This window comes from Strix aluco, chromosome 6 (genome assembly GCF_031877795.1).
Source record: "Strix aluco isolate bStrAlu1 chromosome 6, bStrAlu1.hap1, whole genome shotgun sequence".
Lineage (NCBI taxonomy): Eukaryota > Metazoa > Chordata > Aves > Strigiformes > Strigidae > Strix > Strix aluco.
The window spans coordinates 17,051,838-17,076,882 of NC_133936.1; the positions used below are offsets into that span (position 1 = coordinate 17,051,838).

Below are 25,045 nucleotides of genomic sequence, written 5' to 3' on the forward strand. Positions count from 1 at the left end.
AAGATGGTTTTTCACTTCATTTCCCCAGTGAAAGAATAAAAATATATGCATGTCTCTGAAAAACTGTAGCTAATGATATATCCAAGACTCTTCCACATGGGTGTTGTCTCAGTTGGGAAACAAGCAAAATTCAACTATGTTGCCTTATAGAAGTCTGATGTTACTGTCTTAGTAGTTCTATTCTACAACTATGAAGTGTGATCTTTTAGACTAGGTGTTTTTCAGGAATCTTAGTAGATTATAGCTGTAATGTGATTATCAAGTGTAATTTTTAGATGAGGGTGGTACCTGTAGATTTGCATGCTGTTATTCATCATTTTATTTGTAGGGTTTCCTTCCCTCACCCTGCCCAACTGATGTGCTTTGCACTTCAGCAGCCAGTTAAACTGTTATTTGAGCATTAGTGTGAATTAGAGGAGAAACATATATCACTGTGTACGTATTCCATGCTAGTCAACAGAGTAGTCTGAGACTCTAGAAAAAAAGCAGGCTTTGTCATTGCATTGAAAGACTGCACAGAAAAGCAGTATATTTCTGGGCCCGTTTATCCTTTAGGATAATCCATATGCATGAAGCTGCTATGTGGCTTGGCCCCTTCTTATCACAAGCTCTTGCTACTGTATAAGCTGTCTTAGTGCCATGCTTTCAGGGGAAATAAAAAATCATTGGCTAAATAGGCATTTGGCTAATAGATTAAAGGTTTAGTTGTTTAAATTGTTTAAGAATATGTGAGGTTTTAGATGCAGTTAAATTGCTTATCAAGATTTAAGAAGTCAGCCTTGTAAATCTGTCATGATAATTCACCAACTCAGATACACTCTGTTTTCCTATATTCATTATTCCTGCTGGTAAAAATATTTCAACTCTTTTGAAAATAAATTAGTCACAACAGGAAAGTAAGCGAGAAAATTTTGTTGTGTTTTTTTAGTGTTTGATACTCTGACTATCGAACAGGAGGTACTTCTGCCTCTGGGTTTTGCGGGAAGGGACTGGGGACCAGAGGAGAAGAGACGTGATTTTAAAATACAAGTTGAAATGTGCATTTACTAGGGTTTTGTTGTTTGAGTCTTCTTTGATAACGGAACATTTTTCTTCTATAAAGATAAGAAATTAAAGGATAGAGTTAATTGAGCTTAAATGACATTTTTAGGTATTTAACACTTAGGTATTTGATTTTCGCATTCATCCTTGAATGTATGTGTTACAGTACTTTTAATGATGTAGTAACAGGGTCTTTTTAAAAAGCCTATCTATTGCTAGAAAAAAAAAATTTTTGCTCCTTCCCTTCCCCAAGGAAAAAAAAAAAAATCAAAAAAGGAAATACAATGTTCATCTCATTATAAAAATCCTAATGCAGTTTGTCCTTTCATTGTGCTTCTGTTAGAATTTTTTTAAAAAACCTGCTCATCCTAAAAAACTTGAAAAGTAGAATACCAATTTGAATTCTGCACTAATGTTTTTGGGAGTTGATCTTAATTTCTGCCAGATGAGTGGTTTAATCAAGAGAGAGGTAGATTTTGGGTTTTATCATCACGTGAAAAAGGTGAGGTCAGCTGTATTTTATCTTTGCTTCATCAGGCAATAAAAAAATTTTCCAGGTGCTTTCTCTTCATTGGAATTTTAAAGCAAAATAACCGATGCAGTTTGTATTGGCTGAAATATGTTCTGGGGCACAAGTCTATTTGATTTTACAATAATATAAATTACTTTTACTGTAAATTTGTAATTTTTGGACTCCATTGCTTAAAGTTGTGCAACTAAGTTAACACTTTTTAGTATATTATCATTACAGTTTCTTTTTTTGTGTTTTATGAACTTTTATATATGCTGTTTAGGCTAGAAATATTCAAAGTAACTTGTTTTACTCTAGCAGAGTGCCCTGAAAATAATGAGTTCATTAGTACTGTATTAAAAAAAGAAAAGTGTCAGAAGTTAATTACCACACAAACAAAATCCTGTTAATTGAAACTGGATTCTTTATTACATCACCTCCACTGCAGAAAACATTTTACCACTTAGAGAGCCTTTTCTAATTTGGGTTGTTCAGCTAACTACATGCCCTAATTGGGTGAGCACAGATGAATGTAAAACGCTTAATAAGCAGTTGTGTAGTTTCATCACAAGACCTAACGTACTGTCTTTAAGCCCTAATGTCAAACCATCAAAAAAGCTCGAGATGGGAATAATCTAGCGTACCACCTCTTTTTTTCATTCTCTTTACTGACAATAGTTAATGACAAGATTATTCATACAGTTTTTCTGATGCTTTATGCAGTCTAAGATGAAACAATTGGACTCCTGCGTGTCCTTGAACAGAGTATATTGTCTGTAATATTTTATTAGAGTTAGCCAGAGTTCATTTCTGTTTTCCTCATTCCTTCATTTAGAGAGAGCCTGGAGCGTCTTTCAATGTTTAAGAAAATAGAAAGAAGACCTATGGCTTGGCCCTGCCAGCTCACTATTGGTTCTAATTTGTCTATAAGGATTGTGGCCTACAAATCAGTAAGTTCATAAAATCTATGTTTTAGTGTATTTTGGCAGCAAGTTAGGTGCAGCTGCATGTTTCTTCCTTAAAGCTAAGGAAATAAAAGATAAAGCAACATCCAGAATAATTATGGTAGAGATTTTATGTGCGTAGAAGCCAGTACATCTAAAACTGTGGTTTCCACAGCAACTTTAACTTCACCATATTGTACACATATGTTAAAGAACTAAAATTCATGATGTACGGAAATAGAAGTAATTGCTATCTACGCTGTGACACTTAATGGTGTTGAGGTTGACGAACCTGATTAAGAATGCTGTGATTATGTGAATCCATTCGACATCAGTGATATGTCTACAGCTCAATGAGACAATATATATTTCGTAAGCCCTAGGCATGAGAGGAATTATGCACATGTGTATGTAAAATGGCGGGTCTAAATGTTTTACCAGCTATTGTTTCGAATTGCATCTATTGTTATTTCAGACTTGGAAGAAAAGGTGTAATTTCAGCTTGTTTGCTTTATACTCTTTGGCAGAGCTTGTGCACAATCTATTTCCCTTATAGTTTATATGGGTCCTTCACACAGTGCTGGGAAGAAGTAAGTGTATTCAAACACAGAAAATGTGCAAAATTCCAGTTATTGCATAATTAATAGGTAACTATATAGTGTGGCAGCATTGATGGATCTGGTGAGGTGGAGATTAATTGGTTTGTTGTTCGAACACAAAACTAAGAGTCTGGCCAATATTGCAAGGTTTCATGAAGATGTATTATGAATTATATCTCATGTCTGAGATATAGGCATACTGGCCTTGAAAGAAATCTCTGCTGCCAGCTTTTTATTTATACTTATTCCTTTTTTTTTTTACTAGGATATTTTGACAGACCTGTACAAATATGCAGTAAGAGTCCCCTCTCAAAGGTGTTTACACGCAAAATAAATTAAGCTTGGGAGAGTAAGGAACACGAACCAAGTGACTAGCCTGAGGTCTTACGGCAGTTGGATCAGAGCTAGGAATAGACTTGTGATATCTACTGACGTAATCTATTCTGTCTTTCCTGTTTTCTGCCCAGTTCTCCACTTTTCTTCTCATTCACTAAGTATGAAAAGTAGAGAGAAAAGAAAGGATTTTTCTTTCCCTATAGTTGGGAAACGTTCACTCATTGCAGATATTTATTTCTTCTTTCTCCTACCAGTCCTGTAATGCAGCTGGGATCTTTTTATGCCTTTTAGGAAAGTTGCAGTAATATAGGGTATTTTTATGCTGTACTGTAGTAAGCCTGATACTAAGCTTGGGCAATCAAGCTGAATGAACATTGAGTCTTCTTGTATCTTTAACATGTATCTTAACACTTTGTAAAAAACATTTATGTAGGAGGAAGTAAAATACATAGCAAGCAAGTTACATGTTATCCTGTGACTAAAAGACTTCCACAAATGACTTAGCCCATGACTTTAATGAATAACCAAGACAAGTACGTGCTCAGTATGACATAGTTCAGGTGTTAGGTCTCATATAGCTGAAACAGTGTGCTGAAAGCAGTGGGGTAGCAGTCAGAGATGCATATTAGGGGCTGTCATTGCCTTATGGGCAAAATAATGCAGCACTTGGTCTAAGAAGTTTTTGCATGTTCTGCTAAGCACTCTGGATCCCACTGAAATGTTAAATGTTCCTTTTCTTTGAATTCTGATGTAAAGATCACAGAAGAGAAGGTGAAAAAAATGTGGACAGTTGTCGATGCTAAAACCCTCAGAAAAGATGATGTGCAAAAAGAAACTGTTTACTGCTTGAATGATGATGACGAGACAGAGGTTCAGAAAGATGATACTATTCAAGGTATGACTTTTTTTATGTGTACCCTGAAGACAAACCGAAGTTAATGCCTTGTACTCTTAAATCATTTAGTTTTAAACTTTGAAGCCTAGCTGTGATCCTAGAATGTAAGCTCTCTAAGCTGAAGGAACACAGAGACTTATGTGAGGCTCTTTGTCTTCACATATTCTAAAAATTCTTACTTTTGCTAGTAATAGGAATAATAATAATACCACCAGGTGGAACTTGGAAGGCACTACAGCTTCCTAAACTCTATTCTGTGGAGGACCATACCTCAGTTCTGTAGCAAGTAGTGCTGCTACCTCTATTCTGTTTTCAAATCATCAGTTGTACTGATAACATGAATACTTTCATAACACTGCTTTTTTTCTAGATAAGCAACTGCTCTAGATATTCTACAATTGGGGAGATGAAACCATTAAAGGAAGGTTTCGTGTTCAAGTGTCTATTAGCTTTGCTGTTTAAATTCTGTAACAGGTTCAGTCTGAAGTAGTGGCATGCAGAATCCTTCTTTTATAACCTTCAGCTTCTTTCTGAGTGGATTAAATTCCTTGGAAGACTAAAGGCCCCAGAAACAGAATGAAATAGTCTACTTTTTAAAAATGGAGTTAAGCAAATATGTTTAAGTTTTTGCAATTGTATAGATGTATTTTTGTTACTAATTTTTTTTGTCTTTGCTGTTTCAATCCCACACAAGTAGGGTGATTGTATTAACTATAAAGGGCAGAACTATTCAGATAACAGCATAGAAAGTGCTGTCAAATAAATAAAATAAATTAAAAAATTTAAGAAAAATACTGTATTTTTTTATTTACCCTCTTTCAATTGTAGCAATGATAGGTGTTTTGTAACAGTAGCAGATAAAAACGTCCCAATGACAGTGTGATTTTCTTTGTTTCTTTAAGCAGAAATGATAGTTAAAAGCTAGTAGTCTGCTTATGTTTTATAACTTCAAAACTTTTAGTAAATTAAAAAAAAAAATCCACTTTTTATAGTGAATATATTATGAAGCATTTGTGACCATTCTCTGCTGATGTCCTGACTGCCTAAGTTGGTGAGTGGGTGAGCAGGATACTAGTAAAAAGAAGTGATGAACAGGTCAATGTGAACAAAAGAGACCAAAAATTTCTGTATCAATGGTGTGATATTTCTTACAGTTAAAGAGCTGATGATGCCTCATGGACTTATATGGACCTTTTGAGAAATGTCATTAATTAGACAATACTTTGCATTTGAAGCACCCATACTAAAATTTCATAGAATCATTCAGGTTGGAAAAGACCCTTGGGATCATCAAGTCCAACCATCAGCCCTACTCTACAAAGTTCTCCCCTACACCATATCCCCCAATATCTCATCTAAATGACCCTTAAACACATCCAGGGGTGGTGGCTCCACCACCTCCCTGGGCAGCGTATTCCACTGTCTGACCACTCTTTCTATGAAAAATTTTTTCCTAATGTCCTGTCTGAACCTCCCCTGTTGCAGTTTAAAGCCATTCCCTCTTGTTCTGTCACTAATCACCTGTGAGAAGAGACCAGCACCAACCTCTCTACAATGTCCTTTCAGGTAGTTGTAGAGAGTGATGAGGTCTCCCCTCAGCCTTCTCTTCCTCAAACTGAACAGTCCCAGCGCCCTCAATCTCTCCTCATAGGATTTATTCTCCAGGCCCTTCACCAGCTTCGTTGCCCTCCTCTGCACTCGCTCCAGCACCTCGATATCCCTCTCATATTGAGGTGCCCAAAACTGGACACAATACTCCAGGTATGGCCTCACCAGTGCAGAGTACAGGGGGACTATCACCTCCCTACTTCTGCTGGTCACACTATTCCTAATACAAGCCAGGATACTGCTGGCTTTCTTGGCCACCTGGTCACACTGCTGGCTCATGTTCAGCTGTTTGTAGATTAGAACCCCCAGATCCTTCTCTTCCAAACAGCTCTCCAGCAACACCTCCCCAAGCCTGTAGCGATGCATGGGGTTGTTGTGGCCCAAGTGCAGGACCTGGCACTTGTCCTTGTTGAAACTCATCCTGTTAACGTTGGCCCACTGATCCAACCTATCCAAGTCCCTCTGTAGTGCCTCCCTATCTTCATGCAGATCGACACTCCAGCTTAACTTGGTGTCATCTGCGAATTTACTGATAATACACTCTATGTCCTTATCAAGACCGTCAATAAAGATGTTGAACAGAAATGGTCCCAACACTGAGCCTTGAGGAACACCACTTGTGACCGGCCTCCAGATGGACTTAGCTCCATTGACCACCACTCTCAATTTCTTTCATCCCACCTGTGTGTTTGCTTGTAATTTTCCAAGAAAATATCTGCATATAGTTTTTTCAGCCAGGGATTTACCTCTTTTCCTTCTACTTTATTCACACCTGAGGATATCATCCGTAGTCTGTGACAGTATAATAAAGTGATGATGTTACAGGGAGAATATTGGCACTTGAGGTGGGGGAATAAGCAGTTGGAACAGATGATACCTCTGAGAAACTAACAACTTCCTATTTTGTGGAGATATCCCTGTAAGGCATGGGAAGTAAACCGCAGAAACATATAGAAAGACCACTTCTGCATACAAGAGTGTTTTGGTTTTCCATTGTGTGTGAGGGTGTATCTCACCTCCACTGTCAACACATTTTGTCCTCTGAATCCCTTTCGGTGTCATTTCCTGTCCATGATTTGTGGTATGTTTGGGTTTTTTTGTATTACGTTTGCAGGGAGTGTTGCAGTCTATTTGCTGAAATCTATTCTGATTTGCTTAAATCTATTCTGTGAATATAACTTTGTTGGGCAAGATGTTCAGTTCCCTTATTTTCTTTCCTGCTCTCTACGAGAGTAGCTGTGTTACATAAAATGATGTACAAGGAGTGCAACTGCTGTTTGTGAAGTACAAAATGTGTCTATGGAGTGTGTGGTTTTTTTGTTAACAGGGAAAGTGATTTGATGAGCGTGTGTGGAGTGTAGCTGTGGGGCATGCATGCATTGTTAAAATATTCAGAGAGCTAATTTCGGTGTTAGAATTGAAGGCCCATATGCTTACCAGATGCTCTTCTCTTGTTCTCCAGGGTTTCGCTATGGGAGTGATATAGTTCCTTTTTCCAAGGAAGATGAAGAGCAAATGAAATACAAAACAGAAGCAAAATGTTTTTCTGTTTTGGGATTCAGCAGATCCTCTCAGGTGCAGTACTAAACTTCTTCCCACTCAACTTTCTGGGTTGTTCAAGACAATTGATTTAAGTTTGAATTCACTAAAGTTGTGGTGTTGTACTGGATTCCAGTATTGGGAATGGGGGATCTGCAGTCAGGTGTACAGGGGTGACTTATTTGCTGATTCTAGTACATGTAAACCAGTATGTAGTCTTGTGAAGGAGAGAAGCTCATAAATGTGGCCACTGGGCCCTCAAGCGAAGCCACAGCCACTGAAGTCGGATCTCTGCAAAGTGGAGACAGAGGTACTGTAGTCTCATTTCATCTCACGAACTTAGTGATGCCAGATCTGCAATAGAAGATGGTCTCTCTTCTCTGCAGAGGCCTTTTTTGGGCTTTGTCCAGCCACTAGTGTGTTCTTTTTAACAGAAGAAGCCTCTCAACATTAAAGAAATGTTTAAGAAAGCCTGAGAACTGACTGCATTCATTCTCATTTCCATAAGGATTAGTTTGTGAATTGTGACTTGCTTCTTGTTCCTACTATAACAAAAACTAAATGTAGCAAAGACTTCATAGAACTTAAGGAGAATTTCTGAATGATGTTATCTTCATTTATTTCAATGAGATGCTTGGTATTTGTATGCACTTACCTGTACTTGTGATAATAACTTTGCCGTTCGTTTTACCTGGAAGTTGTAAGAAACTTAAGTTGAGCAAGTACCTTAATAAAAGCTATCCAGCACAAGGTGATTTCCTGCAGAAAATCCAGGACTTAAGCATTAGGAAAGCCATAGGCTTAACAAAGCCTTCTTGAAGCAGGACACATAAGGAGAAGGTACAGAGGTGTGAACACCAGTAATTGCTAGAAATGTTAAAGCTGCTCCCACTCTTTCTTCTCCAGAGTATTGCACAGGGTGACTGAAACTTTACTGCTCTTGAATGTCACTGTACCCAGTCCCCTTGACCACTCAAAACTGAAAGGAAATCATAGGGCAGCTCTGCACCTTCTGTTCTTAAGCTCCCAGCCCTCCTACTCTTCTTTGAAATGTCTCACTGCCTGAACAAAATAGAACCCTTGATAAAGGCTGAGAAATCATTACCTTTACCAGGAAGGAAAGATGCTACTGAAATAGGAAGTATCTGTGGGAGCTTACTTCCAAATGGATGTAAATAAACATATTTTTACTTTACAGTACAGGTGGCACAGAGACCCCTGCATGTTGCTAGATATGCCCTTAAACTATGGCAGTGCAGTGGTTCACGTTATTAACTGAGGAGCCAGGAAGTTATGTTGATGTATTGAAATGAGAAGCCAGCCTAAATGGAAACTGTAACCTGGGTGCTCCTTGGGGTCATTCAGAACTTAAGGTTGTTAAATAACATAGGAACTTGTGTACTGAAAGTGATTGATTGAGGAAATATATCATACTTGGGCTTATATGCCCTGAATTGGCCAGGGCAGAGAGATATTAAGGACTGCTAAATTTTGTACAAAAAACTGGATCTAACAAGTGAAATGTTGTGTCTGAATCCAGTGTTTCAGTGAGACAGTTCCTTGCATCTTTTCATGTGTTATTAGCCTACAGATGAGTCTTATTGTCTTCATTTAATTCTGTAAGATGTATTTTACCATGTGCAATGTTTTCTTATGCTGGAGGCTGGCCTCCTATTTCGACCTGAAGTCTGACTTTTATTGAAAACAAAGTAAGAGGAAAACAGAAGAATCATGCTCTTCTGAGCTGTTATTTTGCATGGATTTTTTTTTTCCACCATTGGTCTCAGGTAGTGTGGAAATACCTTCAAATACATAGTTAATTAATTGTAGGAATATAATCAATTGTAGGAATATTTTTGATTCACATAAATATGCCTCAAAGAATTAACAAGTTGGTTTTATATTTTTTCAATGCACAAAATATTTATTGCTCTTGATAATTTTTATGGTGTGCTTCTCTTGTCTGTGGATTTCATAACAAATAGGAATTACATCTTAAATAAAGTGTTCTCTGGTCCTGTAACTAAAAGTGTGAGTAATTATGCCTGATAGTAGTTTCATAGACCTCAATGGAATAAAATTTTTCAGGTGTGATTGCAGGATTAAAATTACACTGTATAGATATCAGGAAGTTTTCAGCTACAATGGGAATTTTCAAGACCCATGCTTTCCTTATGTTTTGGCTCCTGAATGTTATTGTTTGGAATCATAATACTGACACTATTCAAATGTATGTTTTATATTAAATTGTTTCTTTTAAAAACTTTGGAGAAAAGCTAATTTATTATTAACTAGAGAAGCTGGAACAGCTCCAAATACATAATTAAAGAAGCAATAGAACCACCTTATATTATTTTTCTGAGTTACATCCCTCAGGAAAGAAGATCAGAGGCTGCTTAAACTTTGATTTTTAATTTATAAGCAATGCCATGTAAATCAAGAAATAATACTTGAAAATATTACAAAAGGATCTTTTTTCTTCCCAAACAAAAAAAGGTGTAGTGATATACACGTGTCTTCCTGAGCTTTTTAAAAAAAAATTATTTTAAATTTTTTTTTTTTTTTTTATTTCCTGAGCTTTTAAAGACAGAACAGCAAAGAGTAATAGCAGATAGAATAATCTGAGTTGAAGATTCGTGCTGTAATACATTGAACAGATCTGCTCTGGTGCAAGTTGTCATTGTCTTCAACAACATTATCGTAATTTGCTAAATAATGAAACTCCAGGTTAGTTTGGAGGCAGTGTAATCTGAAGAGATTTTTTTTACTTAACAAAGAAAGATCATTTTAACCAGTGTTCATAGTAGCGTGCAGTCTTTGTGACAGGTTTTCCACTATTGCAGTGTTTCTCTGGGTGTGTGTCACAGCCTCTGTAGCTCCAGCTATTCCACCAATGCCTCTGGACAAAACTGTTTGTTGTTTTGGGTTTTTTGGGGGAGGGTCAGCCATGCTCATGAACAGCATAAACTCTGCTAACAGAAGTGCTTCTTTGCCAGCCCAGCTGTATATATTCCAGCTTGCTGTATTAAGGATGTGACTTTTTTCAGCTCCTTTTTGACGTATCTTTGCTAGGAAAATTTAATAGCATAGAGGTGGTGTCAGTTAGGTTTAGGTCTTTTGTTCACTACTGTGGTTTTCCACACTGACTTTTGAGTTACTGCAGTATTACTCAGACTGGTAACAGCTGCAAGTACGTAGTCTTTCATTCCTGCTCATCAGTAGGAAGGTATGAGTATATCCTGCTGAATATGACTGAATATTCATATGGAGTGATAAATGGAGATATGAAACATATACAGGGCTTTAACTTCTATGCACAGTAATTAAATTTTGTGGTTTCTCACTTGTGTAGTGTGTTAGTTGTTTCATAATTTAACTGGTCCAGTTGCATTAATGACACTTTCTTTAGATCAGGCTAACTGTTGACCATTTGAATCTGTAGATCCAGAGGCATTACTACATGGGCAACCAGGTTCTGAAGGTCTTTGCAGCAAAAGATGATGAGGTAAGGTGAACTGAAGTTTAATGCTGAAGGTGTTTTGCTGTGGAACAGAAAAGAATAGTAGTGGCGCTTGAGATTGTCCTGTCTTTCCGTGTTAATAAAACAAGTATTTTTAATGCAGTTTACAGAAGTCTTGTTCCATTGCCCATTAGGATGAAAAGAAGTTGGATTAGACCCCAAATGAATACCATATCTCATGAATAATGAGAAACTGGTAAATACTATGTTTGTGCAAGGCCATGGGGAACCTGGAATTGGTGGTTAAGTCCATTCTCATGCAAAGTAACAGTGTGCCCTGTGACTGTGTTGTTTAGAACAGTCCTCCAAATTATTTTAAATATTAGAGGTAAAAACCTCACTGTAGTGCTCTGATGTGTTCCTTTAAGAGTCTGACTTCCCACCCTTTCTGTGTCTCTTGTAATACTTCTGAGAGCTCTTCACACTTAGTGGAAAAGGTGAGACATGCTGGATCTAAAGTTTGCTCAGCTCTGAATGGATCCACTATTGTGATGAGATCTGACCTTTCTGCTTGTTCATTTTTTGGACATAAAAAATACTTGTGTTGAAGTTATAGCTGAAATGGGAACTAGTCTTGACTAAATCAATGCTGTTGAATTCACTGTGAAAGATGTATTTCAGCAGACTAATGATAAATTGCATGACTCTCTAGACCTTTTTTTTTTCCCCTCCCCAGAATGCAGCTGTTGCTTTTTCTGCCCTTGTTCATGCATTGGATGAGTTGAAAGTGGTAGCTATAGTGCGATATGCTTATGATAGAAGAAGTAACCCACAAATTGGAGTAGCTTTTCCATATATTAAGGATGCATACGAGGTAATTTTTCACTCTCTTTCTGCAGACAGCCGTCATATTGATGCTTTACAAATACCAATTAAAATATAATCCTATTTGAATCATATGAATTTGCAGTGTTGTGTAATACCAGAAGAAACCAATGTGACTTCAGAGTGATTTTGGAAAATAGTACTAAGTCTTAGGACAAGGACATAATAAATAATTTTAAGAAAATTCCATAGAAAATTTCCCCATTTTCCATATGTGGAAAAATAATGCCATATGTTTCTATGAGTATCCTCTATATTACAGATTTAAAGAATACTGATTTTTATTTCAATAATATAGTAATAATTTTGTTTTGTTATCCTAGAAATCTTTTTTTTTTTGGTATTTAGAAACTATGTGTAATCATATAGTTATGTAGTAAGTTACCACTGCTTTCTTGCTGTGTAACTACCTACCTCTCTGTGTACAATCCAAAATTGCACTAGATTGTTTTGTTTTCTTAAACTCTGGATTTATCTCCAGGTTGCTTGGTAGTTCAGAATTTGATATTTGATGTGGCATTTCAAGCATGTCCAACTATGCCATTGTCATTAGGTTTCGAAGTCAACTGGAACTGAGGGGAGGAGTTCACAGCATTTAAAGCTGCTGTTTAAATTCATATGGAGAGTTAGGAAGACAGTAGTATGTTTACTTGAAAAGGTTATTATAAAAAACAGGAGAAAAAAATGAAGTCTGCTTCTTAAGAAAAAAAAAAAAAATGGAAAAAGTTATGTACACAGCAGAATCATAGTTGAAATTTTTTTTTTTTTTAAATTCTGAGAGACCCAGAAGTGACACAGTATGTCAGAATTTTTACAGCATATGTTTTCGGTGGTCTTACGTATGAGAGACTATTGAAAGAGCTAAATATGTATGGCATGGCTAAGCAATGACGAAGGTGGGGGCAGGCACAACAACCTTCAGGCTTTTGAAGGGTATAAACATAAAGGATGGAAAGGAATTATTTAGGGTGGTATGAACTAGAGGAGGTATTTGAATAAAGAAATGAATAGACTGAGATTGTTAAACAAAATCAACTTCTGACTTTGAAACACAGTAAGGTATGATAAAACCTCCCAAAGCAGCAAAAATATAGGGGCTATTTAAAGCTTGTCTAGTTGGAACTCTGCACAAGAAAAAGGGATTGGATGACCTGGGAGGTCTTTATTCCACCAGTAGAAAAATGAGGAGTGTAGCCATTGCTATATTGTAAAATAATGCTGTGTTTTATTCTGCTTAAAACTGTGTTGCTCTGTAAATACTTTATTTAAATATTTTGTTACAGACGGATATTAGATTTTAGGATTTTTCTTATGTTTATATTGCCCTGATAGGGCACTCTGGGATACTTTGGATTTTTTTCCTCAGGCTCAGTTGTTTCTTTCTTTCACCTTGCTCAGTGTCTCATCTACGTACAACTACCCTACATGGAAGACTTAAGACAGTATATATTTTCATCCTTGAAAAACAATAAAAAATGCATTCCTACAGGTAAGATAGTCCTACAGGTAAGATAGTAAGTACAAAGTAACCTACTTGTCTTCCTTTAAGACACTCTAAAAGAGTTAGAGTATTTGGATTTCCAATGAAAACACAAGCTTTGTCATAATTTTGGTTTAAGAAAAAGCCCCCAGCCCTTTGGGAATACATTATGGTGATGACATCTTGAAGTGTAAAGCCTTGATCAAAACTTTGCCAGTTTAGTTGCAGGCTGAGCAGACTTGAGGTCCTGTTAATTGACTTCTGTCTTGGGTTATGGGATTATTAGTCTCACAGGATTTCTGTCATAGAGATCTGAGATTTAGTCCTCTGTATCCTTGTATCTTTGAACTAATTTGTGAGACTAAATGGCCAAACCTTGTGGGAGCTACAATATGATTAGCTAGCTAGAATCAGAATAGAGGCATTGGCTCCTTTCGTACAATGCTGGTCCTGTAGCCAGATGCAGTATGACCTGTTAATATAATGTACAAAGGCAAAATCTGTATTTTCTGTGGTGTGGTGTTTTTTAAAGCATGCACTTACTAGTGTCCAGATTCAGATGGAGGCCGGTGTCTTTGGAGAGCCATAGAACATGCAGCCATACAAAACTTGACTCACTGTTCTGAGAATTTTGCACAGCAATGAGCGTAAATGGATGTAGTTTAAAATCCACTCCCACTTCTTTAATTTGTTATGAGATCCATTGAATGGGCATCTGCACTTCAGGGTATATAAAGCATGCTGGGTTGTTTCTGAAACAGTTTCTATTTTCTTGCCTGGAACCAGCAGTTTGAGAACAAATATAAAACCTGTCTTACCAAAGCAATAGTTGACTATCATGAACTGTGATAATTTGCAATCATAACTTTTAAAATTTATATTACACCATTTAGTTTTTCAAGCCAACTGTTCTCCTTATTTTCTAAGTGGCCTATAAACCTTCTGTTGCAAATAAAAACATCTTGAAAAAGAAGAAAAATGGAAGCAGAAAGGCAGCAATAATTGAGGTCTTGGGGAAAAAAAAAAAGCTTTATGACTTTACATTGTAGTCCTTAAATAAAGCAGGGGTTTATTACTGTGTCCACTATCCATATTCTTCATTGGCATGTCTATTTCTGCAGTGTATTCTGTGGCATGTAATGACTTGGTCAAAATCTTGCATTGTGAAGTGAATCTTCGTTTATAAATTGTTTCAAGAAATGCACCCATCTGCAAGTGTATTTAATTTTTCTTTGTATGTAATTGCTGCCTTAGCGGATCAGTTATCTGCTGTTGACTCTTTGATTGATTCTATGAATTTGATTTATGAAGATGATGATGGAGAAACTTTTGAGGACCTGTTTAAGCCCAGCAAAATCCCAAACCCTCATTTTCAAAGGTTATATCAGGTGAGATGAACTATGTTATTTTTTAAAAACTTCTTTTGGTAAGACTTCTCACCTTTCTGTCTTTCTCTCATTTGCATTGGAAAGATCTGCATTGTGAAGATGGAAATAGAAATTATTTTGCATTTGAGTATGGGGTAGCCAGTGATTTCTGGCAGTGATTTCTGTCTCCGGCATTGATTTTATTCTTAAAATTACCAGTTTTCAAGAAGCAAGGGAAATTACACCTGTGCTGAGGTGTCTTCAACTGCATCAGTGATATTCACAGGCGCCTAGACTAGACAAGTTAAAATTTGCTTGGGTGTCTCAACACTGTATTGCAGCGATCATGGTGTGTACATAGGCTCAGTCTTCAGCTTCTGGGCAAAGAGAGAAATTGACTAAAAATCAGGGATCTCTTTAGCTTCTCATTCTGTGTCGTATCAGATCTTGAGCAGTCACTCTTCTGTGCGTTATTGTGTCTAGCAGTTGTTCCAAAACAGATCAGTAGTAAATGGTTAACATTGTTGACATTTAAAATATTCCATTTGAGTGTCTGAGCTGATGCATTTTATGGGTGAGCAGAAGAGTTCACACTTCTTGCAGTTGTATTAAGCTGTCTACATTTTGATTTACATTCCTTTCATATCATGAAGATTTTCATTGCAACTGTGAGGACGAGAGACTTAATTATACATTGGAATTTAAGTGTTCAGAAAAATGACACAGCAAATTCAAAAATAAGGAAAATTATATTGCAGTTTATGCAGCTGCAGAATTGCGTTGTGTACAGAACCATGGAGATATACCGAGTGTGTGATTTCACTCTGAAAATTGACTAAAAACGGTATTATAGCAACCATGTTCATCATATCTCAACAATTCCAAATGAATTTTTTTCAGTTTAAAAGTAGGAAGAAGATGCTTTTTTAAATTAAGAAAACTTACCCTAGCTTCTAAAAGCCATGCTGCCTCAGTATTGTCAAAAGAAGCAAAGGATCTGAAAGTCATATGTACGTTTCAGGAACACATATAAGCCCACGGTCTTCAAATCCTACTCTGATTGACACCTGAAGAATTCAGTGTTCCCTTCAAATTCTGCCAGTCATATTGACAAGACAATGTGTAACTCAATGCAAGATTTGGTCAGAAGAAGGTTATTGCTGGGCAAGAGCTTAAAATTGATTGACCTCTGCATGACTTGTATTTTAGGAAGTGTTGTAAAGCTTGCTTATTGCAAAACAAATCTGGCTTTGCTTGTGAACAAAACACATAGGGGATAGAATTTCCTTTATTACATTGCTAGATACAATTTTGCATTCTTTTCGTTCAGTGAATGTTGCCTATCAATGAAAGATGTTTCTTTAAGTGTGCCATTTGCCTTGTGAAACAGTATGATGGTGTTGTCCCAGCAGTTGGGTCAAGTGCTGCTAGAAGAGAGTAACTGGGTAACTCACCAATTCCCTTAGAGGATAGTAGGATTTTGTAAGGGTGAATGCTACTGGTGGAAAAAGTATTTATTGACCATTTCAATGTACTTGGTAGTATACGGTTCCTGTCCACAAGGCTTGCTGTTTATAAAGCCCTAAATTACTGTCGTGGATGAAAGTATTGACACGGTAATGATTTACTAGGAAATCTAGACTTATTAATAACTAACAGCAATTTATCATTACAAAATAATTCAGAAATGTTGAAAGAAAAAAAAGTGACTTATTTACAGATTCTAAAATGACAAGATTCACACTAACTTACTTAGCGGTACCTTAATTTATACGTATATACGTGCCATACATAAAACATACAAACACACACAGAGAAGCAAAAGTATTTGGATCCAGTAGAATGAAGTACGTACCCAAACACCAATAAACAGAGAAAGAACGGGTGAAAGAGAAGCTAGCTCAAAGAAAAATTTCCCTCTTCTCGAGTTTAGAGCAAATACTCCCAATGCCTTGGCATTCCTCAACGGGCAGTAATTGAGACTCGAGCAGGTTGACTTCGCCCTGGCCTTCTGTCAGCTCTGGCAGCAGACGACACCTTAAGGGTTTTGATACCTGAGAGGCGTCCCAGCTCAGGGGAGATGCTGGTCACAGACCCGCTGTGATCCAGGAGAGCTCAAAGGGTCTCCCTTGTGGTCGCAGTTTATAGGGTCCAAGATAATTGACTTTTATCAGATACCTTCTGGTGCCTTCCAGCAGTTGCACAAGAACTTGATGAATGTGCAACTCTATGTTAGAAGTCCTTATCTCCACAGATTGTGTAGCTCGAGGGGAGGTGGGTGGAATCACACGTAGCACCAAGCAGCCCAACGAGAGGGGCAGGGAGGGGTGAGAATTGCACCACCACAATTACCCCTCCTTTTAGTGCTTTCTTTTGGCCACGCACAGCCCCTTTTTTTCAACTTGGTTATAAAACTTCTATTAATCTGTATAAATTGCAGAAAGATTGTTCTCTCCTTTGCTGCAGACATGTTCCAGATTCTTAATATTTTGCTCTTGGACCAAGTGGCACTACTGGTTCCTTAAGAACTACGAAGAAAAATTATACATCGTCTTTTGAATGTAGCCAGTAAATTGATTGGGCTGAACAGGACCTATAAATGGTTTGGAAAAATGACTCTCAAGAAAGGATGAACTCCTCCTTCATTTCCTTGCTTTGTTGCCTCATGAAGATATTTGGAATGATAAGTGAAAAGAGCCAGAATTTAATGAGAAACAGCTAAATTATATCTCTGGAAGTAGTGGTAGGCATCAGGAAATGACAGAGTGGGTGGAAAGGAGTTGCTGATACTTGCTGGAGTGGAAGATGAGGAATATCCTATATCTAGAGTTTCAACTTTTAGTCCTTGCTTCCAGAAAAGCCTAAGTGAACTTCCATAGCTTTTGTGGTGGCAGACTTCCAACATTAAGTTGTTCCTCATACGTACAGGGATTTGAAGCACATAAGACGTTTGGGGAACGCAGTACATCTTATTTGATAGCCAAATAAACAAATTGCTCAACAGCAATTGTTCTGTACTGAGACAGACCTGGGGGAAAGGTTTATGGGGATGGTGACTTGCAGCATCTCATAGTTAATGGGATCCAGCTGCAGAGTCTGCATCTAAATATGCTGTAATGGCTCTTGTTAGGCCACATGTAAGCGACCTTAGAGGACTAAGCTCGTTTATAAGTGGTTGGACTGTATGGTTATGTTCTTTCAAAAAACAGAGCAACAGGGGGACAGGAGGTTGCTCATGGAAGTGTGTAAGGGCTTTCAGCAACAAGTAATCTTATCTTTGGTTGAATGTAGTAGATCTGTTGGGAGGCCATTTTTAAATCATCACAAACTGGGTATAAACTGAACTCTTAAGACACTTGTGTTGGGATTCAGTTCACACATATTTAACCACCCAAAAGCTAACTAATTATTGTAAGCTGAGTTGTCCAAGTCTATTCCATAATCCATGAAAAAAAGAACCTTGGGAAAGTAATTGAACCTTCTTGTTTCAGCTGTCATAAGTACATGATAATTGTGGTTGTGTAGAGTGAGTAGGTGACTGGTGTAGACTAGATGCTTATCTTTTAGATAGCTGAATGTGTTTCCCATGTCCTAAGGCTTTAAATACTATCAGTTTCCTGTGGAATTTTTAGATTTTCTAAAGTATGTTTTTAGAAGAGTATGTTCCTAGATGCTGTGTGCAAGGGAACAAGACAGATGCTTTCTTGCTGTAAATTCCTGCCTATTCATGCATTTATGTCATTGCTTGTCATGGAATTAATTATGAGAAAAGCCCACTTCGTTACCATTGACACAATCTTAGTGTGACCCCTGGTCCTGAAGGCTGGCTATATCTCTAGCCTGGAAATGTAAGGAAATTTGGAAGAGCAAGGAGGAGCTAGTACATTGCTGACAACATGCATGCGTAGAATGGTGAGTTTGGAAGCCAGTGGCAGCGTGGGTTGCCTTCCAGCCGGTGAAGGTAGGAGTGGTTCTTGCTGGGCACAGAAGGAAGAGAAAGCAAGGTTAAAAGCAACTGGTTTGGGATTAGAGGTTAAGTCTGTTCAACTTCATCTCCGTTTAGCACCTGAATTTTGATGGTACCTGCCGTCTCAGGTTTCAGAGGTCATCTACTCTAAAAACAAGAACAAGTGGAGACTGTGGCTACTCAGTCTGTTCTTGCAGCTGCACATGGAGATTTCAGATGCAAAAGCCTGAAAAAAACACTCACAACAGGGGACTTAGTTTTTTTTTTGCTTTGTGCGTTTAATTCAGTTCCCTAATGTTGTTTTAATACTGGGTCTTTTTGTATCACAAGAGCCATTACTGCAGCTTCCAGCAACATTTTTACTCTCTTTCAAAATAATTATGCCTTAAATCATTGCAAGTGTTTCCAAATCAGTAGCCTTGTATGACTGCCTCCTTTTGAAAGCATGCTCTAATATGGATTGGAATCTTAATGGCAGCATGAAAGCACATCAGTATTGATGTGTAGCATATGGTCTGTATTTTATTTATTGGCAGCTTTTCAGCATGAATAGAGGATTTTGTTTGCTTAGGTTTTGTTTTTTAAATTAATGTCATGTCTTGACAGCCAACAGGGCAGCAAATCTCTGCTGTGTTCCTAGTTTACCGAGTAGTTACCTTCACACTTTTATCTAATTCACCCCGTGCAATGGGCTTGGAAAAATTATCCTCCCATGTACATCATGTGTTTCTATGTATGTGTGTGCATGCACTGGTATCTGTGTGTATATATATGCACATACACATACATCTGCTATCCCACACTTCACAACATTGAAGAGATACCTATTTTGTTTTCAAAATTCTCAATGGAATTTCTGTAGCCTGCCTCATTAACCTCATCTCTCACCCTCTGTTTGGCTCCCTGACTGTGTGCACTGTCTTTACACTTTAGTGAAAAAGCCTTCTCTTCTGTAGCTCATACCATCTGTTCCAACTTTGATGTACATCTGTCAGGCCCCTTCATTCCCTCACTTTTTTCAAAGTTAATTTGCAAACATACCTATATTCTAGGCCTCACCTGTGCTCATTTAACTTCTCTCTTTCCATTTGCTCTTCAACTGGTGAGAATTTCTCTTGTATACATACTGAGTTTTATTAACCAAGAAGAAATATTTTCTTTGAGGGACAATGGACTGTGACGATAACTAGAATACATGGCTGGGCTATATATCTTGTTGCCTCATTTTGGAATGTATAGAAATCTCTCCCATGTGACTGTTGTATGATAGAACTGCATTTTAAAGGTAAAGTGAAGTTAAAAAGCTGAATAGATGCAGGTGACTCATTCCTGAGATTTTCCTAATAATTTTCATAGAACTCATTCCAGTGAATATGGGAACACTCATCTGCATCAGTATTCTTGTTTAATATCATTACTAATCTCCTTAAATAGCTGATCATAATATGACTTTCAATCCACTTGTGAGCTGGAATATTTGTCAGCAATATAAAGGCAGGTTTTTTAATATGGAAGATAGTTTGTGTGTACCATATGATGTCAGGCATACAGGCATTATATCAAAAGCACAGAAACTGAAAGTTTTTCTTTGCTCAAATTGTTTCTTGCAGTGTTTGCAGCATAAGGCATTTCACCCCAATGAGCCATTGCCACCAATTGAACAGCACCTTTTAGAGATGCTGGAGATGCCCTGTGTGGTAAAAGAAAGATGTCAGGCTCCTCTTGAAAAAGTAAAAGCACTTTTCCCCCTAAAGGAAGTTGGCAAAAAAAAAGAAGAGAAGACTGCTCAAGATATCTTCAAAGACAAGTAAGTTGGAGATGTATTATGAATTTTTTTGAAACTTTTTTTTTTTACACTTCAAATAGTTTTTGCTGGATGAAGCAGGCTCAGAGTCTTTTGAACATAAGATAATGAGTTACACACTGCAAAAATACTGATGGGTGGAGAATATTGTGGTACCACAGTATGTCTGGGGTATTTTGTGAATAGTGGTGGTCTTACTGTTATGGGGCAAGACACACCAAGAACCAGTCTGTAGCTTCCTCATGTCTATATTTGTTGTCACAGAATCACAGAATCCATCAGGTTGGAAGGGACCTCAGGAGGTTTCTTGTTCAAGCTGCTGTTCAAAGCAGGGTCACCTATGAGATCGATCTGAACTGGTAACTCAGGGCTTCATCCAGTCTGGTCTTGAAAACAGCCAGGGATGGAGACTGCATATCCTCTCTGGGAAACCTGTTGCATTGCTTTCTGTCTCCTGGTCAAATGGTTTGTCCTGCTGGTAGTTATAAAATAGTTCAAATTAGAATAACAGAGGTCTAATTTAGTTTAGAATAAATGCTGTGGAGCTTTAAATTAGCTGTAAAGATAAGACTTCCTTCTCAGCATGCTTGATTTAGGTTGTTCTGTAACTTTCATTTTGAATACCAAATCAAAACAGCTTCATTATCTGTTGTGCAATAAATGTGGATGTCTTGGAAAATCAAACTATTATGAACTCTTTTCTAGAACATCTATTGTCTGAACAGTTTTTAAAATAAGATTTTTTTGTTGTTGTTATTACATATACTGTGTTTACTTTATTTGTGCTGCGTACATAAAGAATAAATACTTAATTCCTACTTCATTGGTAGTCACCCCAGCCAAATCAATTTGCTCAGACAAAATCTGCTTCTTAGAGCTTACTTTATTGAATGCCTATAATATAACTAGTGGGTCCCCTGTGATGTTGGAGAGTTCTCAGCTCCTTCTCCCTCCCTTTTGTCATTTTTAGTTCAGTCCTTTCAGTGCTAGGAACAATGTCTTTGAGCCATTTTGAGGCTTTGCTTAGCTGAGCTGTCATATATCCTTTGCCTTGGGTTGGCTAGAGCATGATATCTTTGGGAAGACATGACACAGGACTTCACATGTTACTGCTCTGGAATAATGACAACATTTCTGTATACAGACTGGGAAACACCTTGCTTTTGATTTGGTTCATTGCTCTGTGTGCCTGTCTTGCCTTGGTGTGTCTGTGAGTTCATACTGATTAAATTCTCTTGTCCTTGCTCTGTGCCCCAGTTTCTCTGTGTGTTTCCATACATACATACATATATGTGTATTAAAAAGTGATAGAACCAGTTTTTAAAAAAAGGCAAAACTTGGGTTCAAACAAGCTACAGGGAGAATTTAAACAAAAAACAGTTTCCAATTACTGGTAGTTGCTTAAAAATATTGCTCCAAAGGCATCAGTTTGACAAGCAAGAAGGAAAGCTATTTTGTTTAAAAACTGGTTTCTTTTAGAGGGGTGAAGAAAGCACCTATAAAATAATTGATATAGAAGTTGGTGTAGGCCTTTAAAATTATTTTTAAAAAAGATCTGTAAGGGAGGCAAAAGGATACAGACTCAACTATGCAAAGAAGAGTGAATGGTAATAGCACTCAAAAAAAATTGGAAAAAAAAAGAAAAAGTATTGCTGTAGTAATGAATGGGAACAGTAACATTCTCGTTACCGCAACAGAAGTGTTAACTGTATGGCTTTGTTCTGTGTTTGGGGAAAAACTGAGTAATATAATTAAATGACTTGATAAAGTATATCGCTGCAACAATGACTAAGGAAAATGTTAAACAACAGATAACATTCACCTTATTAAAACTATCAGATCTAGATGATTTGCACTAAAATGTTTTGAAAAAGTCGGCTAGAAGCTCTCTTGACCATTATTTTTGTTTTCTAAAACTGACTTGTGTCTCCTATCATCATATTGACCAGATACATCTCTACTTAATTTTTAAGGTCTAATGGGACTAAAGCAGCATAGATATAGGTGTGATATCTTAATAGAGATTTTAATATTCAGTATTCATTTGTTTCACTCTTGCTAAGCTCTGTGTAGTTTAAAAGGTCCAGGAAAATGGAAAGCATTTTACTTTTTCTTTCTTAGGTTGGCTTTGGAGAGGCTGTTACCTCATCCAGCTTTGCAGTATATGAGAGGCTTCTATATAAATGTAGAAGTGCATGTTTTAAATTCATCTTGTATTTTATTAAAATTTCTCAAATAGTAGTTGCACATTTTACAGTTTAAAAATACTGCTAATCAGTGCATTACCAGTAACAGATTCTAAATGTCAGATCCTTGGCTGGTGTAAATGGATATGGATTCATTAGTTTCTGCTGTACTGCGCTGGTTAATGACAGCTATAGATTTGGTCCTAGGCAGTTAAATGCAGCAGGATCATTTATGTTCTCCTCCTTCCTCCAATCCCAAAGCATTCTGAATCAATAAAAATAATGCAGGAGGAAAAAGATTTGAAGACATTGTAATTGATTGCAAACACCTTTGGAGAAAATATTCTAAAAGAGAATTTTCATTGTTCTTCGTAGCTTTCATCAAACCACATCAGTATACAAGAATTTTGGTTCAAGTAGAAGTCCTAAACTGACTGGTGTTAGGGAAGTATCAGTTTCTCCATTTTACAGACAGGCATATCAGCTGCCCAAAACAATCAAGCAACTTGTTCACGGTCAGCCAGAAAGTCAGCAGAGTTGAGAATGGAACAAGGTATCCTATCCTTGTCCTGAGGCATAACCAAAGTCGTCATTTCTCATAGAGCGATAAGTAAGGTTATGCTGGATGACAGGAGTTGCTGAGAAGGGATTTCAGTTCAGTAGTGACAAAATTAAGTAAAGGACAGAGGAGACTACTGGAACAAAGTGGGATAGACACTAATTGTAAAGTAGAGGAGGAGTATGCTGTAGAAAGTAAAAAGGAAAACTGTACAAGTTCTTTCTAATAATTTATTGTTTCTGTAACATGCAATGCAATTTTTAAAATCAGTTCTAACCTTGTAATATGTAACGTGGCACCTAGTCAGGGATCTCTGAATTTGTCCCTACATCGTCAAGCGGTTTCTTCTTTTCACTGCACTAGTGGAATTTTTAAGAAAAACTTCTTACTTTGTTTTGAGATTCCTTGAACACAAATACTGCTGTTTAGATCTCAGAGTAGCTTTCAGTCATTCTTAAACTGAAATCGAATCTTCTGTGTCAGTAGCCTGTCACATTAAGTGGCACAGAACGAAGTGTCTGATTTTCTTCCGCTTTTGTGATTACCTGGATTTTCTTCTGTTGCCAAGATGTGCTCTAAAGTTTGGCACGTTAGGTGTTACAATCAAGTTCCTAGTTTGAATGTACATCTTGGTATATGTTACCCGTGAGGACAAAGCAAGACAGTATCTTAAAACCACAATTAGCTTTTTAAAAATAACAAATAGTCCTTTGAAAGTTCTTACATACTTAATTGGGTTTGTCTAGCAGGTGTTGATTGCTCTAGGTGGAAGTTTATAAAGCTGTCATGTGCTGATGGAGAATAAGGGTCATTAGACTCAAAAGCCTCTGTATAAACAAGTTTGTGGTAGCTATCAAGTCCAAGACAGGAACTAGCAGGTAATAGCTGAAGAGTAAATTAATTTTACTTAAATGTTAAGTTTTCATTGCCGTTTCATGTTTAGAATGAATCTGGTGAGCATATCAAATGTCATGTAATATACTGTAGGTCAGTAAATCGTATACTCAATATACAGGTTCCAAATAAAGTGACTGAAGATACTCTGTATTCAGAAAGGTAGAGAAAAGGTGTATAAGTAAATTTGTTCCTGAAATAAGCATGAACAATCTCGCATCTTTAACAAGTGGTGTCCTTGCTTTATGCTAAGTTAAAGTTTGATCTCTGTTTCTACTGTCTGCCTTGTGCAGCCTATAGGGAAAAATGAGGCATGGTTTAGTGTTAATTTTGGAACAGTTATATAATGAAGTTTTGTTCAGTGTATATTTCATTAATTTACTTGCTTCCTAATCAGTAGGCAGGATAGTTTACTTCAAGTGTTTATATTAATTTTTGTCATTCTCATTTGCAGCAGTGAAGATGGACCCAACCCTAAGAAACCAAAAATTGAAGATGAGGAAGGTAGCTTTAGTATCATAAAACTTGCTGAAGGCAATGTCACCTCTGTAAGCATATTTTTTACAAATCTGATTATTAAAGGGGAAGATTAATCTAAGTGTATTATAGTGAATGTGCAGAATTCCTGATAAAAGGAGGGTTTCTAGCTGAAACATGACTGAAATACTGTCTACTTGTAGATTTGAGACTCTCTGCTAGAGATGATAAAGACAACTTTCTCTGCCTTTAGGCATATGTTAGCACAAGTTTCCATCAGTCTTGGATATTTTAGGACAAAATTGTCCCCCAGTGTCTAGAACTCTAAAAGGCAAGCATGAGGCTCTGAAGAAAACAGAATCTCAGAATTGGGGTTCAGTGGCTGAATTTTGTCCTTGCTCTCTTTCATATCATCTGCACTGTAGAAGCTAGCTCTGTATATTTAATCAAAGGTATTGCTGTGATTTTAGAGACTGCTGTCTGCATTGGTTGG

At 37.1% G+C, this 25,045-nt stretch overlaps 1 protein-coding gene across 6 annotated transcripts in view; it reads left to right on the forward strand.

Annotated features, from left to right (window-relative positions):
* Positions 1–25,045, forward strand: part of XRCC5 (X-ray repair cross complementing 5) — a 55,983-nt gene that overhangs the window by 12,330 nt on the left and 18,608 nt on the right. For 5 of the 6 annotated variants that reach the window (XR_012623773.1, XM_074828821.1, XM_074828822.1 and 2 more), the window contains 9 exons: positions 2,388–2,502; positions 4,188–4,326; positions 7,397–7,509; positions 10,916–10,978; positions 11,670–11,807; positions 13,217–13,307; positions 14,553–14,686; positions 20,243–20,439; positions 24,530–24,623. Coding sequence is in view for 5 of the 6 variants with exons in the window: in XM_074828821.1 (XP_074684922.1) it covers positions 2,388–2,502; positions 4,188–4,326; positions 7,397–7,509; positions 10,916–10,978; positions 11,670–11,807; positions 13,217–13,307; positions 14,553–14,686; positions 20,243–20,439; positions 24,530–24,623 (1,084 nt within the window). In the remaining variant the exon portion in view is untranslated. Of the gene's footprint in view, positions 1–2,387; positions 2,503–4,187; positions 4,327–7,396; positions 7,510–10,915; positions 10,979–11,669; positions 11,808–13,216; positions 13,308–14,552; positions 14,687–20,242; positions 20,440–20,700; positions 20,931–24,529; positions 24,624–25,045 lie in introns of those variants that run through there. The other variant, XM_074828824.1, reaches the window with a different exon arrangement.